Below are 17,580 nucleotides of genomic sequence, written 5' to 3'. Positions count from 1 at the left end.
TTTTTATTTCATTTTGCCTCGTGTAACCGTTTTATGCTGATTTTGACACTCAGTGCCATTTTGGAAGAAGGAACAACTAATTAAATAAATATTGCTACTCTTAAGAGATGTAAGCAAAGCTGAATGTCCCACGAATCTAATTATGGAGGCACTTATGTTATCCAAGTTCTAAGACCACATTGTTGAAATTTGATGGGGGGAAAATATAGCCCTTTGCGTTAATATAATTTTTTACCTTTCTAATTTCAAAATAAATGTCAGCAAACACAGTGATCCCTACTAGGTGGTGTTTGCACAACATGCTTATTAATAATACAATAGGTGAACATTTGCATTTCCCAGTATGCTGTGCTGGATGTTTTCAATCATTATCTTCCTCTTTCGTTTTTGCAAATAATAACAGTAATAGCCTACACTCGGTTTCTTAAAACTTAACACCAGATTCTCTGCAATCCTCATAAGCATGCCTCTTTCCCCCTCCTTCCTGTGCAAATTTTTGCTGCTATCCCATTCTAGATATATTGCCCGAACAAAACATACTGTAAGCAAAACATAAGCAATGTCAGGTATGTCTAGATTGCCTTAATGGCTGCATGTACTATCAACTAGAGCAATAAAGGATTTTCTGACCCAGGTCCCCGAACACGACAAACCCTCTTAAGTTAACCCAAAGATTCCTTTATTAGTAGTACCAGCAAAAAGTTTCTCTCTCACCGCAGGCTAGCAAGTCCATCTGGCCAGAAGATGAATAATTATCTGCCACATTTCTTCATCTCCGCCCCCTGCCTTTTACGACAGAGCTAGGGTGGGGCTTCGCTAGCAACAGTGGTTCTTCCTTCCCAAGGATCGGCCCACACGGCTTTCCACCGCTCTCCTCTTTTCTGCCTTCTGTGCCTTCTGTGCCTCTGTGCATCAGGCACTGGACCCAGCTGTTCCTCCTCTTCATCATCCACTTCCAGACTTGGGGGCTATTGACTGTCCATCTGAGGGCTGACAGACGGCCCAGGCTCTGCCTCTGTGTGTGTGTCTCTCTCTCTGCCAGCTCCATTCCCTCTTCCTCCTTGGAGCTCTCAGGTTGCCTTGATGCTGACCCTGACTCCTATGCCTCCTTCTCCTCTGATTCAGCCGCTGGAAGGTCTGGCTGCTGACAGGACACAACAAAGAGCCACAGGAAGGAGCTGCTTTTTAGGGATCTTGGAGAGGAGATGGAATTAATTTTAATAGTATTTGCATTCTCGGGCCCCAAGAGGCTGGGAGAATCTCTAATGGTTTGTGCTGATGGGTGTGTTTATTAGCGTAAGGGATGCAAGTGACAGCCCAGCCCAGCATCTTTATTTTGATGAATGACACAGTATCCAGAAATGCATTTCAGGGCTCATTTTTATTCTGATGCCAAGCTGGGATTGTCTTTGCAGACATGCTGAGCTTGTGTCTCTTGGATGTCGAAGCCAAGTTTAAGTAGCCCTGTGGGAGTAAGAGGAAATAGACCCTAGAAGGGTTTTGCCACACATATGTGCAGAGACACAGACCCAGGCAAACATATTATCATAATAAACTCTCTTAGCTGTTAAATTCCAATTAAAATACACCCGAACGAAGGGCAGGGAGTAGACTTAAGTGAAGAGAGCTGTGATTTTCACAGCAGTTTTGGTCTCTGGTTGAAACCTCCTGAGAAACAGCCCATTCCTCAATGGGAGGCCACCTTTTTGCATGGAAGATGTTTCAGATTCAATTGCCCGTCTCTAGTTAAAGAATCAGAGAGAACAAAACTGTGAAAGTGTTTCTTTCTCTCCAAGTGCCAATCAGAGTAGACACTGCCAGGCAAGATAAATCAGTACTCTGACCTGTTACACAACTGTGAGAATGTGCTATTATTCATAGTGAACATCAGAGAAGCTAGGATCAAAAAAAGGGAGGGTTGTAAAATAATAGTGAACCAAATGGCTGGCTTAGCATTAGCATTAACATTAGATCCTCCCATCCTATGTAGCAGAGGTGGTATTCAGCAGGTTCTGACCAGTTCTGGAGAACTGGTAGTGGAAATTTTCAGTAGTTCGGAGAACCGGCAGTGGAAATTTTGAGTAGTTTGGAGAATCAGCAAATACCACCTCTGACAGGCCCCGTCCCCATCTATTCTGTGCCTCCTGAGTCCCAGCTAATCGGCTGGGTCTTCTTTTGTTGCCCTGCACAGGAGAATGAAACTGGAAAGCAGGTTAATGGGGTGGGGAGAGAATGGGGATTTTACAGTATCCTTCCCCTGCCATGCCACCAAGCCATGCCATATCCACCAAGCCATGCCTACAGAACCAATAGTAAATTATTTTTGAATCCCACCACTGCTATGTAGCCTATGGGGCAGCAAGGGTTTCTCCAGTATTTTCGGTTTGGGACAAGTATGTCAGCATCTTCCCTTGTGATGTTTAAAGTCCATAAGTCATCTATGAATGTCCTTTGCCATGTATTTTGAGGGCGTCCTCTTGATTATTTGGCATCAGTAGGGAATCCATTTCATTGCCATCTTGGGAATGGGCATAAAATTTAAATGAATGCATTTCATATCCATCCCATCTTTCTTTCAGGAGCTTGAGGTGACCTATATAGCAAGATGTCTATTAGCCACTTATAAAACTGAAAGTAATATTATTTTGAGTGTTTAAAATTACCACAAAGAAAAGCTCTTGCCAAAGAAATGCATTAGCCCAACATCCATTAGATGGTTTCGTTGGTCCATGGGAAGAAACAGAAAAAGGAGAAGCGTAAAAGGAATGATCTGTGTCTTCGATCTATTACATTCTTGTTTAATAGCATTTGAATATAAATGAGAGAGATTAACTTTTAAAAGTTTTCTTCGCTCCTAATAATTCATGTCCACTAATAAACATATTTGGAACTTCCTACAATTTTCAAAGCTGTAAAGTCTGCTCATCTTTGTGTGGGCCAGAATGGACTAAGTGGTAGATGGAGTATTGTGATGTAAGCCCCTCACTTTCAGGTCACCATCTTGTTCACTTTGACCTTACATAGACATGAGATACCATAGTTGCTGCTGCCCCAAAGGCAGCCCTATTAGAAGATGCCCCCAAATCAATCCAGGTCTGGGTTATATTAGCAAGATCTAATTGGATTCTAGGAGCCTTGGAGCCTTCCCTTTAACTTGTATGGTGCCTACCTAGCCTTGGCCACCATACGCAATTATAGGAATCATTGCAAGATCACAACACATCCAAAACTGCAAAGTGGATGCTTTGGGGATCTACCAGGACCATGCACAGAAAACATCTGGTCTCCTCTTTCAAGAGCCCAAGGACCTTTTTCATGGGGCAACTGTTTCTGATGATTCTGTTCATGGCAACATCCATGTTGTAGTCTGGCATTTGAAAAGGTTCCACTACCTCCATTTATCCCAATGCCCCAATCCTAATTGACTGTTATTACTTTGTCATAGAGGGCTCATCCACCTTTATGGTTTAGTGGTGATACGCAAAATTTTGAGAATTTGTGATAGATGCTCAAATAAAATGGTTAACATGGTGGGTAGATTTAATCACAATGTTCTTTGACACCCCTTTGGGTTGTTAGGTTGCTTCCCACGCTTGTTTGCTTTGTTTCTGAGCAAGCAGATTCCCTTTTAAGCCATTCCAAAGACTTTAAGTGACTTGTCTCACCTCACTGTGAGTGTGAATATAGGTATGATCAAATTAAGGTCTACCATTCTCAAAGCAAACAGATTTTCCAAAGTCAGCTGTCGAATGTCAACTCATAAAACATTCCTATGCCTGTTTTCGAGTTGCCATCAGCATTTCCATCTGATCTCAACCTATTATTGATTCCCTAGTAGTTGTTTAGATCAACCGCCCAGATCTGTTGAGTTTGGAGAGTGATGAATTTTTTTAAAAAAAGATCAAGTTCTGTGGTCTTAAGTGAACATTTATTACTAGGTTGCTAGAGGTTGATAGGTTACGAAGGTGCTTCCTCAACCAACTGTTTTCCAGATGACAGCTTCCCTAGAAGTCCCCTGTTTCCACCTGCACTCACCTGCCCTTTCCCATATTTTCAACAAACGCTTTCCCTTTACTTACTTTATGCCCTTGAAGCCAAGTATTATCGTCATTTCTTCACTAGGAATTTTTGGCTCTTGACATCTCTCTCACAACAGATATATTGAAGCAAGCTGGAAAACCTCAGAGAATATCCCTGGGTGAAGGAACAGCAGATGCACCCATCTCTGATAGGAGCAAAGATTTTCTGTTTTCAATCCCCAACTCCACAAAGTGCTTACAAGATATCTACTGTTCTAATAGTTATTATAAGTGTTATGCATTTCACTTGGTTTTGAATGGTTATAACACTGATAGGATTGGCATCCCATCAGAACAATCTGTTTTAACTGGGACACAAACCTTGTATAGTCAGTCATTTTTAGGAGTAGTTGGGGTGCAGGTGATGGGACAAAATTGTGCCTCTTGGGCCTGGTTCATTATTGTTTGTCCCAGGACTTTCCTCCTACAACATCCATATTCAAAATGTTCACTTGATGGAACACGAATAAATCATCAGTTCAGGGAGCAGACTATGCAGAGTACACAGATTTCAGCCTGCTTATTTGCCACAGTAAAGGCTATAGTGTGCCGACAATAAAAATGGTCTCTTAACTGAGCCACTTTAGAGTTCAAATGCATGTGAAATTATGCAGTATCCTTAACTGCCTGCCCCTCTAGTAAAGGCCACTGTTTACTTAGCCAATATGCATATTGATCAGATATAATGGAAATGTTTTTCCAAACCATTTCTTTTTCTGGTTCTGTTTTTTATTTGGTCATTAGAAAAGCTTCGGTAAATCTGTGCTGTTGCTATGATTTCTTTACTTAAGTATCCATCTTCTCTTTTTTTTCTTCCCCTCTTTCTTACAGACGTGTCACAAATGCTTTAAAACAATCAGCAGACATGTAAGAGGGCAGTTTAGAAAACATCCTTTGTTTGAGTCTTCAAAAATCCATAAAAATGTGGAATGTCTTCTCCCCCTCTCCCATTTTCCACATGTCTTCTTTTTCCTCCCCAATTTTTCTATAGGTGTCCAGTAGCTGTGACTATGTCTTTGTGAGCGGCAAGGAGTCTAGAGGGTCCATGAATGCAGGTGTCTTCTTCAGCTATGAGCACCTCAGTGCCCTCTTGGAGATGACGGTTTGGGTCCCCAAACTCCCTCTTCATATTGAACTGTCTGACCCACGCCTCAGCCAAGTGAAAGGATGGCGAGTTCCCATCTTACCTGATCGGAGGTAGGCTAGTTTGGGACTCTGTACTTTAACAAAGATTTAGAACAACTTCAGAGGAGGAGGATTATTGGGATAGAAATTTAGCCAAGAGAGATAGAAGCATCTGAGCAAGGCTTAGCTTTGGAAGGAGAAGCCCGAATGGGGATATGACAGTTATTGTGCGAGATGGCGCCTGTGGAGGTGAGCTGGTTTATCCAACAAAGGGGAAATCATTATCTCTCTGGGTAATTAGTTCCACGGCGCAATTAGTCTTCTATGTAAGTTTCTTCCTAACACTCAGTTGGAATTTGCCAACTTAATATCTATGTTTCTCTGTCTGCCCTCTGGGATGACAGAGAATAGATAAACTGTGAGAGATGGTGCCCACAGAGGGGGGATGTAGTGTGAAGGACTGTGGTGAGGCAGCAGCTTCCCAGCAAAGATGAGAGGCAGCACAGACCACAAATGGACAAGAGACAAAGAAAGAGAGTTTAGATAGGTACTCCCTACAATCTCCAGGATATATTATATCTGTTGGACTGAGGATGGTAAGGATTGAGTTTGGCAACATTCTGTCTGCTATGTGCAAGCAAAGCTCTGGCTGAACTGTTCCATGTCATTCTTGGGCTTAGCTGGACATCAGTGTTGCCAAAGTCAACCCTTACTACCCTCAACCAAACGGATATACTCTGGGAGATTCTAGGGTGTGGCTATTCAAACTCTTTCTTTGTCTCCTATCCATCTCTGGGTTGTGCTGCCTCTTGTCTTGGCCCCTTCCAGTGCTGGAATGAGCTTCCTCCTTCCTGGGAAGCTGCTGCCTCATCGTAGTCCTTCATTCCACTTTCTCCTCCATGGCCATCATCTCTCACAGTTTATCTATTCTCTCTCATACCAGAGGGCAGACACAGAAACATGGATATTAAGATGGCAGATTCCAACTGTTAGAGCACATTCGGAATACTGCATCCAGTTTTGGTCGCCACAATATAAAAAAGATGTTAAGATTCTAGAAAGAGCGTAGAGAAGAGCAATAAAATTAGGGGACTGGAGGCTAAAACATAAAGAACAGTGGGAAGAATTGGGTATGTCTAGCTTAATGAAAAGAAGGACCAGGGATGACATGATAGCAGTGTTCCAATATCTCAGGGGTTGCCACAAAAAGAGGGAGTCAAGCTATTCTCCAAGGCAGCTGAGGGCAGGGAAAGAAACAAATGGATGGAAACTAATCAAGAAAAGAAGCAATGTGGAACTAAGGAGAAATTTCCTGCGAGTAAGAACAATTAGTCATTGGAACAACTTGCCTCCAGAAGTTGTGGATGCTCCAAGAAGAGATTGGAGAGCCCTTTGTTTGAAATAGTATCGGGTTTCTTGCTTAAAGAAAGACCTCCAAGGTTCTTTCCATTTTTGTTATTCTGTTAGTTCAACTGAATGTTAGGAAGAAATTTACACGGGAAGATTAATTGCATGGTGGAACTAATTACCCACAGAGATAGTGATTCCCCCTTTTTGAATATTTAATTAATTAATTAATATTTCTAAGCCCCTCCCCAAATCTCCCTTAAAAGGGGTCATATAGCGAAGAGAGAAATTTAATTTGGATTCCTGCATAGAGCATGCCTTAAGTGAGGGGTCCCCAAGTCCCAGTCTGAGGATCATTAATAGTTCATGCCCACCAGGAACCAGGCTGTGCAACCGAGCAAAGCCCCATCTGTGAATGTTTGGGATCCAGGCAGCACGTGAAATCACGCCTCTCCTCCCTTACCCATGGAAAAACTACCCTTCACAGAACCGGTCCCTGGTGCCCAAAAGGTTGGGGATTACTTCCTTAAATCAGGATTCTCCAACCTTGGCAACTTTAAGCCTGGTGGACTTCAACTCCCAGAATTCCCCAGCCAGCTGGCTGGGGAATTCTGGGAGTTGAAGTCCACCAGGCTTAAAGTTGCCAAGGTTGGAGACCCCTGCCTTAAATGATTGCATGATGTGGTTCCCATGACTCCAGCAGTGCAGAAAGGAATAGGATGGGGAAATCTTCTGCAGATGTTTGGGTGGCCAATAGGGAGAGCTATGCTAGGTAAGCTTAGGTTGAGCTTACTAGATTGCTATACTAGATATTCGTATTTGTCAGCTGCCAAATGTATAAGCAATAAGCACGGCTCAATAAACGAGAACATTCAATTCATGACTGTGATCCGAAATATTCACTCTGGGTTTGCCATCATCTTCAAGATGCAGCTGGCTGTGTGACACCATGGTGGTACTTTATCTACCTGACAACAGAACATGCCCACCCCCCCAAAAATATTTAATTAATTGGGCAGGGCATTCCCTTCAGTTCGATGGCAAGGATAGAGTACGTTATGAAGATAAACATATGGGCAAGAAATGGTAATGACTGCAGACCTGCAGATTAGTGTTGCTTGGCAAAAGAAACTGTCTGGTGAACTTATTTTGTAACACCTGTGGAGCACTCTGGATGGCTCTCGATTTCCCCGTCTCTCCTTCTCCCCCTTAAAACATTTCATCATACGTATTCCCTCCCTCCCTCCCTCCCTTCGTATACTTGCCAGTGTTGTGACTTGTGTGAAGATGAGTATAAAAACATGTGTGTGAGAGAGAGAATACATTGATAGCAATCAACCAGCTTTGTAAATGAGATACTGTATTTTACAAACAAAAAATTAAGTGTAATTAATATCTATTCCTTGAGCTAGTATAAATTAATTTTGTTTGCCCTGATGTTTAGGAGTCTGGCTCATGACAGGAATTTGTACAGATATCCACACTGCTATACTGTGTATCATATCCATCCATTTCTTTGGGATAGGGCAGGGGTGTCAAACGTGCGTTGTCACGTGATGTATCATGACTTTTTTCTCCTTCACTAAACCAGGGAGGGCATGGCCAGTATGTGACTCTGGCCCATAGGCCACGAGTTTGACACCATTTGTTTGACTGCCATTTGTCAAAAATGGTGTAGGGTCTCCCACTTGGGCGGGGGGTTGGACTAGATGACCTATAAGGTCCCTTCCAACTCTGATTATTTGTATCTACCTGTGGGATAGGGGTATAATTCTCAGGGTTGGTTTTAGCTCCAGTTGGAAATGTCAGCTTGATAAGCTGAGGAAGCTAGGCATTCTGTGGCATTTTTTGTTTATCTTTCTTTTCTTGTCTATCTGCAATTCTTAATTTAGGCGGGGAGAGGTGCAGTTATCTTAAATTCATGGTCGTCTTTCTTGGAGGTCAATAAACTGATTTCTGACCATCTAAGAGGAAAAAAAACCCCTCTTGATCAGAAGTAAAGGAAAATAGTTTGCCTTAAAACAAAAGCTGCCAACCAAATCCTTTTCCTGTGTTGATGTCCTTCAACTTCTCACAGGTCCATACGGGAGAGTGACGATGAGGAGGAGGAAGAAGAACGGAGACAAAGCAGGGGCTGCACCCTTCAGTACCAGCATTCCACCCTGCAAGTGTTCACCCAGTTCCACACCACCTCCTCGGAGGGTACAGATCAGGTGGTCACCATGCTGGGGCCTGAGTGGATGGTGGAGGTCACAGACCTAGTCAGTGACTTCATGAAGGTCGACAACCCACGTGTGGCACACATGGTCAATAGCAAAACACTAGCTGGCAGGGAGCCGGGAGCTACCTTGTTCAAGGTAAAAGCTAATCAACTGCTGAACTAATATATATATATATTAGGAAGGAAGGAAGGAAGGAAGGAAGGAAGGAAGGAAGGAAGGAAGGACATTGGTGTCATCTCTCAGATACATAAAATCCAAGTAAATGCCATCGGATTTTCATTAAATGATCCACAAGCTGTCCTCAGACGGAGCAGGTTGTCTGTTGTAATGGCAAAAGTGAAGGAAGGATAAGTTTGCAGATAATCCTTGATAACCCCTTTGCTTGTTATTGTCTCATACATTTGGAGGCAAAGAAAGTGTCCTGTTTTCAAAACTATCTAACTTTTTCCCCACCCAACCTATCCCACTTCTTTATTTTCTAGAGCAACAATAGCAACCCAGCATCGTATTTCCAGTCAGTACCTTTTATTTTTTTAAAATGGGATCTTCAGTGGAGTCAGTTCAAGGAGTTAGCAACCAGCGAACATGAATTTGGGAGTAGGAGTGACATATTACATAATAATTTGTAACACTAGGTATGTAAATTAAATATGTAATATGTAAAAAAATGGAAACTAATCAAGGAGAGAAGCAACCTGGAATTAAGGAGAAACTTCGTAACAGTGGGGACAATTAACCAGTGCAACAGTTTGCTTTCAGAAGTGGATGGATGCTCCATCACTGAAGGTTTTTAAGAAAAGACTGGACAGCCACCTTTCTAAAATGGTATAGGGTCTCCTGCTTGATCAGGGGGTTGGACTAGAAGACCTCCAAGGTCCCTTCCAGCTCTATTCTGACTGACTGATTGAATCCTAATACAGAGAATTCAGATATGAAGGCATAACCCATTTCGTGTGTGGTTCAGTGTATTTAAAGCAGTATTCCACAATCTGTTGCATGTCAGATTATCAAGGTCACAGTTCCTAGCCAGTTTAGCAGTTGGCTAGGGTTAGGCAGGCCTAGAAGAAGGGTTTTGTGTATTTTTCTTCCTCCATTTTGCAATTCCCTACCCATACTCCTTGTCTCTCCACCCCTCTCTCTCCCCCTCTCTCTGTCTCTCTCGCTCTCTTTCTCTCTCTCTCTCCTGTGCATTTTATCCCTGAACATTTCTGAGCAGGGCTTGACTCTGTGCCAGGGATCTCTCTAACTTCAATTAATTCCAGGCTTTGACATTGTATTGCTTTCCTAAGCAAAAATCCCAGGCTGCCATCTTCAAAGATAGTGCTGCTCAAGGTCGGTGTGCCTCCCGTTGAGAGGATACTCTTTGAAGAACTTTCTGTGTGTCTATGTGAAGGAGAGATCATGAATGGGTGATGATCTGTGGACTGGCTCTATTATTAGGAGAAGCCCAGTCCCAGCGGGGGACATGGAAAATGTGGCCATAGACGCCAGGAGGCAGCTTTGAAATCCAGAACCTCTATTACAAAACCTCAGAAGTTGTTCTGTCATGGACATTTCTTTTCCTGTAATGTATTCCTTGTTTTTTTTAAAAAATGAAAACATATTCCTCATGTGAGATAACCACATATTTAGGAAAAAGATGATAAGAATAAGTTATGACAGCGATATAGACTTGTATCCATGTTTTGTGCTGCAGTATATATATATACTGCGCATATATATATATATACTGCGCATATATATATACTGCGTATATAATTAAGCCTTGCTTATCGTTGAGCAATGGGAGGTATATTTTATTCCTCTCATATTCTTTTTTTTAAGTGAAAGTTTTGATTCTAAGAATATCAGTATATGTTTGGCTTCTACTTGCTGGGCCTAAAAATGTCAGGTTCTGGGCTAGGAGAAGGGTTTTCATTTTAAAGAGAGAGATTTCAGGGCCTATTTCATCCTGATTGTTGCCTACCATTATCTGAAGTGGTTCTTGGGGAAAAAAGAAAAGTCAACTAAAAAAAAAAGTGAAATTGGAGCATCTTTTTTTTATAAGAAGAGATTTGGGAGAGAGGTAGCTACAATGAGATTTGTGTGCTACATTTGCCCTTCCACACTGTTTGCAGTCTCCAGCCCACCCCAATTTATGCTACCAACATTTTGCGTTATATTAGGGGAAAATGCTCAGTTTGAAGCATTTTCCATTTAATCAAGAAATATTCATTTAATGCTCTTCCTATGGTTTTACTAGAGTTCTTTTCACATTTTCAGAAATCTGATTCTCTGTATCCTCAATCATAGTTCTTTATCAATAAGGGCATCCCTTTTTTCTACAGGTAGTTTCTCCACTTATGGAAGCTGTCCTTGGTGAGACACCAGTGACTGTGGTTGATGAGAAGGTTACCATTGTGGAACTGAAAGCTCAGGTGGTCTCAAACCTCTCCCTTTCCCTTCATGCCAGCCCTGGAAATAGCCACACCATTGTGGCCAAGACAACAGCCCAGCAGACGCTCAATTTCTCCAAGCAGGTAATGATGACCACTCTTAGGAAAGTGTTCTCACGTTGTCGTTCCCAAAAACCCCCAAGGCTCAAGGGAATAGATTGGTCCCTGTTTTGACCCAGCTCTCCGGACACAACAAACCCTCTGACGTGAACTCCAAAGATTCCTTTATTAGGAATGCTGGCAGCCCTGGTAAAAAGTTTATCTTGCTGGCTAACAAGTCCGGCCGGCCGGAAGATGAATAGTTGTCTGGCACACCTATTCATCTCTACCCCCTGCCTTTTATCCCCAGAGTTAGGGTGGGGCCTTGCTAGCAGCGGTAGCTCTTCCTTCTCCAGGATCGGCCCATGGATTTCCACTGCTCTCCTCTCCCCTGCCTTCTGCACATCTGCACAGGATTGTATCTGCAATCCTCATAACCATGCTTCTTTCCCCCTCCTTCCTGTCCAAATTTTTGCTGCTAGGTAAAAAGGTTCCCCTACCCATTCTGGATATGTTGCCTGAACAAAACATAAGCAATGTCAAGTATGTCTAGATTGCCTTAATGGCTGCATTTACTAGCAACTAGAGTAATAAAGGATTTTCTGATCCAGGTCCCCGAACATGACAAACCCTCTTAAGTTAACTCAAAGATTCCTTTATTAGTAGTGCCAGCAGCTCCAGCAATAAGTTTCTCTCTCACTGCAGGCTAACAAGTCCCCCCGGCCAGAAGATCAGGGGTGGGATTCTACAGGTTCGCACCTATTTGCTAGAACCAGTTGTTAACATTCTAAGCAGTTCAGAGAACCGTTGTTAGAAGAAATTTCTGGCCTAATCCTGTAAGGAAGGCAGGAAGGAAACATTCTGGTGTTGCTTACAGAAACTGCCTCTGCGTTGACCCTTATTACGTTCTTGGCAGGACTAGACTTCCTTTCTCAGGAACTTCTCTGGAGTTTTTTTCCCTCCTTTGCTGGTACTTTGCTTGTGTAGAGTGACCATTCAAAGTTACAATGGCACTGAAAAAAGTGACTTATAACTATTTTTCACACTTACAACTGTTGCAGCATCCCCACAGTCATGAGAGGCCAGGCAAAGAGATGCATGCCTCGATGTGAGTGATGTTGAGTTGGCCACACCCAGCCAGTCACATGACCACCAAGCCATGCCCACCACCTAAGCTACGCCCACATAACCGGTTGTTAAAAAATTTGAATCCCAACCCTGCGGAAGATGAATAGTTGTCTGCCACATTTATTCATCTCCGCCCCCTGCCTTTTACCTCAGAGCTAGGATGGGGCTTCACTAGCAGCAGTGACTCTTCCTTCCCAAGGATCGGCCCTCATGGCTTTCCACTGCTCTCCTCTTCTCTGCCTTCTGTGCCTCTGTGCATCAGGCACTGGACCCAGCTGTTCCTCCTCTTCCTCATCATCCACCTCCAGATCTGGAAGCTGTTGACTCTCCATCTGAGGGCTGACAGACGGCCCAGGCTCTGCCTCTGTGTGTGTGTCTCTCTCTCTGCCAGCTCCATTCCCTCTTCCCCCTCAGAGTTCCCAGGTTGTCCTGATGCTGACCCTGACTCCCATGCCTCCTCCTCCTCCTCTGATTTGGCTGCTGGAGGAGCCGGTGACTGACAGGCCACAACCGTCCCATTCTCACAGACGGCCAAAGAGAAGGCCAGCTGTTCTCTTCAAACTGCAAAGAGAGGCCCCTGGGATGAGAGGCTGCCTCACCTGAGAATATTCTCTGTAGACCGAGAACCAGGATACCACAGGAAAGATGGAACTGGGTCTGAACAAAGTGCTTCTCAAAAATGTCCCTAACAGGGGACTGAATTTTTCTGTGCATTGATGTGGAAGCGGAACTCTAGTTCATTGCAGAGATGCTGAATCTTTAAAAGGTTCAGAGAAATATGTACTTAGTAAGTTTTCCAGGCTTTTAGTGGGTTCTGTTTAATCACTGAAAATTGCAGCAAAATTCTTCTCACAATACATTATTATGTCACTGGGTTTGCTCAATAAAGTGAACAAACTCAGTTAAAGAATCTGGCAGTTGCATTCACACCACATGCTAAACATCATTGCTTTTTAATCGGTTAATGTTGTGTGGACTCAGCCTGCAAGTGTCTAGGAGAAGGTAGCTTACCAGGGAAGGAAATTATTACAAGATTTCTGTAGCCTCCTAAATGTTTATTTGATAGTTTGCTAGAGTACATCACATATGGTCTACATATTCCTTTTGTTAATCCAAATGTATGGTTTTCCATGTTGAGTGAATATGGAAAATTGAGATTCTTGTGACTGGGTATGAATAAATCAGACAAAAGGGAGACCAATTTGAGAAAAAAGGACAGGCTAATGTGCAGAGTAGATGGGGAGATTTGCATTTCAGAATATCTGGAGGGTGGCAAGCTGGAGAAGGTTTTATATAAAACATGGAAACAGATGGATGAAAACAGTAGAAATTGGGGAATTAGGACTGATAAGAGAGTGGTGGTTTTGAAACTGGGGGTCGCAGGTTCTGGGAGATCAAAGGACGCCTTGTTATGTCTTCCTCGATCGGCAGAGAAGCTTTTCTGAAATTGTGCTTGACAATTATTCATGACCTTTCTGTCCTGGCAGTCCAACTATATCAACTGAAGGAAAGATATTCCGGAATGTTTTGTAGTTCCTAAGGTAGAAAAGTTCTTAAATAAAGACTTAAAAAAAAACCAGAAAATCATTTTCTATTGAACGGAATGAGGAGGCCTGCATTTTGAACTGGGCTCTCCACAAACTAAAAGGTTCTTTCTCCATATAAGCCCTTTGAGGTCTCCTGGGAGATCCAAAAACACATTCTTGTGCAAAAGCTTATGAGTGGTTCCAAACAGATTTGTCTTTTTTTGTTTTCCCCCTTTCTCATATAGGAAGCTCTGCTCAGTCTCTGGGTGTCGTACAGCGATGGCACAATTGCTCCCCTCTCTTTGTATGACCCAAAGGATTACACCTTGGTGGTGACAAGCCAGGACAAGTCAGTGGTATCGGTGGTGCCCGAGCGGACCTTCCCACTAGTGAGGGCTGAAGGGGAAGGGTCCGGCGAGCTGATCAAAGCTGACCTGCTGATCTGCGAAAGCTGCCAGAAGACCAAGCGCAAGAGCGTGCTGGCCACCACGTTGGCCAATGTCCGTGTGCATTTCAGCTCTGAGGAGGAACCTACTTATGACTATGAGCCTGTCCAAACTCCTAGCAGACCTGGACGGGAGAAGAGTGTGCCTCGCACCACACCACGGGTGGAAGTAGAGTGGCCTCTGGTGCCAAGTCAGGAGAGTTGGGCACCCAGTGTCATTCTTCCAACGGAGGACTTCCCAACCATTCCCACTGGCTACGTACAAGTCTCCCGAGGACTCACAGACCTGGAAATAGGCATGTATGCCCTGCTTGGTGTCTTCTGTTTAGCCATTCTGGTGTTCCTTATTAATTGCATTGTCTTTGTACTCAAGTACCGGCACAAACGGATCCCGCCAGAAGGACAAACCAACATGGACCACTCCCACCACTGGGTCTTCTTGGGAAATGGACAACCATTGCGGGCCCAGAATGATCTTTCTCCTCAGCCTGAGAGCCCAGGCAACCCACTGGAGAATGTGCAGACTTGCTGCCATGGTGACCACCACAGCAGCGGCTCCTCACAAACCAGTGTGCAGAGTCAGGTTCACGGGCGGGGGGATGGCTCTTCCGGTGGCTCCACCAGGGACCAGAGTGAGGACCCACTCAATTCTCCCACTTCCAAGCGTAAGCGGGTCAAATTTACTACCTTTGCCACCATGCCCTCTGAGGAACTGGCCTATAACTCTATTCCTATAGCAGATGAAGAGGACTTGGAGTGGGTCTGTCAAGACATAAGTTTGCAGGAGCCTGAGGAGCTGCACAACTACATCCATAGGATCAAGGAGATTGCGTAATGGGCCGGACCCAACACTTACAAGCCAAGGAGAGAGATGAATGGGGATGCTCTCTCTGGGCTTGAAATGGCTAAGATTGCATTGCCCCACTGGGCTCTTCTCTAGCTCTTCCTCTCAGTGGACAAGCCCACCTGCATGACCAGGAATGGTTTTACAGGAAAACCAGACATCTTGTAGAATGGGATGAATCTATTCTTTTCTTTTCTTTTGGAGGGAGAGCTCTTAGGAAAGGCTGCTTGTGGTCACTCTGTATAGTTGAAGGAGACTTGGCCGGAGCAGGCTGGGTGCCATCACTCCATTCAAGTGGGGCTGCGGACTGACTGGCGCCATCAAGCAGGCCAAGAGAAGGGAGGGTCTGAGCCATTGTTGGTTAATGAAGCCAGAGTGTGCAATTGGTCCTTGCACCTGATGGGTTGCTTGGGAGAATGTTACTCCTTGCCTTGCCAACATCCACTGCTGCCTTTGCTGCCCGTCTCTCTCTGAAAGGCGATGCAATCCTTTGGTCTCTCGGCTTTTTTTTTTTTTCTTGCACAATAAATGTTGACTCTTTAAAATAAATAATATTCAGGGATTCTGCTCGGCCCAGGGGGAGCCAAATGGAACAGTCTTCTAGTTGGTGGGAGGGGGAAACCTCAGACCAGATTGCCATTAGACCCTCACAAGGTGGCTGTCCATGTGCTATCTGGGGAGGGCGGGGGGCTGAGAAAAAGGACTGCCCTTCCCCCCGCTACTCCAAACACCATCTTCCCCTTCTACTGCCTGTACTGCTTCCTCCCCAGTTAGTTCCAGTCTCGGTTTTCCAAAATTGTGTATTGATAGTAAGCGCACCCTCTAACTTCAAGCAGGAGAGAGTGGGAATTAATCTTCCTAGAAGAAGCCATCTAATTTCCAAAGAGGGACGAAGTTCCTAACCTGCCTGTTTTTTATATGTGGGATGTTTGGGCTTGAAAGATCCTCCTGGTTGGTTTCTCCATCAGTTGACAGCCATGTTGGGAGCAGTTTCCCTTTCTTGCTGAGGAAATGCATTTTTTCCTATAGAAGAGGGAAGAGGGAGGTATAGCTACTAGTCTTTCACTGTGAGCCCTCTCTGAACCCTCCCCTGTTCTCTGCCTCACCGTCTGAGCTTCTGTGATGTCCAGGAACATGGGAAACAAAGCTCTTCCCAAGGGTACACAACAAGGCATAGATTGCACGAAGGGTCATGATACAATTTAGAAAAGGGCAAGCAAGATGATACCTTGATCAGGAGCTGCTATTATACAGAGGGGTGGACTTCACATTTTTATTTCAAAGAGAAAGAGAGAGAGAGATCAGTCCAGTCTGACTTCAGGATTCTAATTTTTCCAGAAATCTCTCCCTGGGTCCTTGTTCCGTCTACTTATTCTTCTCTTTGGGAAAGAGAATTGGCACTTGCCAGTGAAAATACTGGCTGTGATCCTCAGAAGGATCATGATATCCTTGACAATCAACCTGGTGGGTGACCTCTGAGCAAAGTCGAAGAATCTCTTGACATTGCAGTTTCTCAAAGAGTCCCGGGAAACTTTTTGATATTGGAATGAGGGGGGGAGAAAAGGCACATACAAGCAGAGGTCAGCAGAACAAGTAAGTATAAAATGATTCATTGGGAGCAAAGCACTCTACGTTAATTTTTCATATACACAGCTGGGGCCTGAACTGTCTGTTACTAACCAGGAAAATTATCTTGGGGTCATAAAGGGTACCTCGGTGAAGATGCTAATGTATATGACTGTTGTGGGAATGACAAACTCCAACTGGGAAAAATAAAGAAGGAATTAAAAATGGTCAGCATTGTAGCACACTTATATAAATCTAGGATATGACCACACTTGGAAATCTATGTATGGTTCTGGTTGCCATATTTAAAAATGAAGGTAATTTGAGCTGCAACTACAAAAGTGGACAGTCAAAATGGTTTTCCACATGGCACATGCTTATAGCCCATGAAATATTGAATTGGAGCCACCATGTTTTAGATCAAAGGCTGAGTCTTGAGGGACAAGATTATTTTTAAGTTCAGGCACCATGCCTTCAAAAACACAGTTGTGAGAAGTAACGGTGGGCCATATACCAGTCTGCAGAGAAGCAAAATATTGGACTAAGGTGTACTTTGCCCTTACAAGTTGCAATCACAATGCATCTGGAGAACACCAGTATTGCTGGCAATGCACAGCAATCTGTAGAAGATTATGGGTAAAGCTGACAAACCAAGATGTGGAGGCAAGGTCAGTTGAAGTTAAGAGGCATATTCCTTCTTAAGAGCTTATTCACCCACGTTCCTAGCCACCTGCTCAAAGAGGTGAGTATATTAATAAAAAGGAATAATAAAACAGCACTTTGCACTAGTTGGATGTCATGAGACCCTGATGGCACATATTATT

General features: G+C 43.8%; 1 protein-coding gene across 1 annotated transcript in view; it reads left to right on the top strand.

Moving 5' to 3' along the window:
* The window catches only part of TMEM132E (transmembrane protein 132E), a 259,941-nt gene extending 242,953 nt beyond the window's left edge, over positions 1–16,988 (top strand). Inside the window, exons 6-9 of the mRNA XM_087927354.1 lie at positions 5,071–5,276; positions 8,629–8,908; positions 11,101–11,292; positions 14,147–16,988. Coding sequence (XP_087783480.1) covers positions 5,071–5,276; positions 8,629–8,908; positions 11,101–11,292; positions 14,147–15,181 — 1,713 coding nt within the window. The 3' untranslated portion in view covers positions 15,182–16,988. The remainder of the gene's footprint in view (positions 1–5,070; positions 5,277–8,628; positions 8,909–11,100; positions 11,293–14,146) is intronic.
* Positions 16,989–17,580: the final 592 nt, after the last annotated feature.

Source organism: Pseudonaja textilis, chromosome 1, assembly GCF_049901715.1.
Source record: "Pseudonaja textilis isolate UNSWEBS1 chromosome 1, rPseTex1.2, whole genome shotgun sequence".
NCBI classification, from domain to species: domain Eukaryota; kingdom Metazoa; phylum Chordata; class Lepidosauria; order Squamata; family Elapidae; genus Pseudonaja; species Pseudonaja textilis.
The sequence above is the reverse complement of the archived record's forward strand: the minus strand, read 5'-3'. Positions and strand labels throughout refer to the sequence as shown.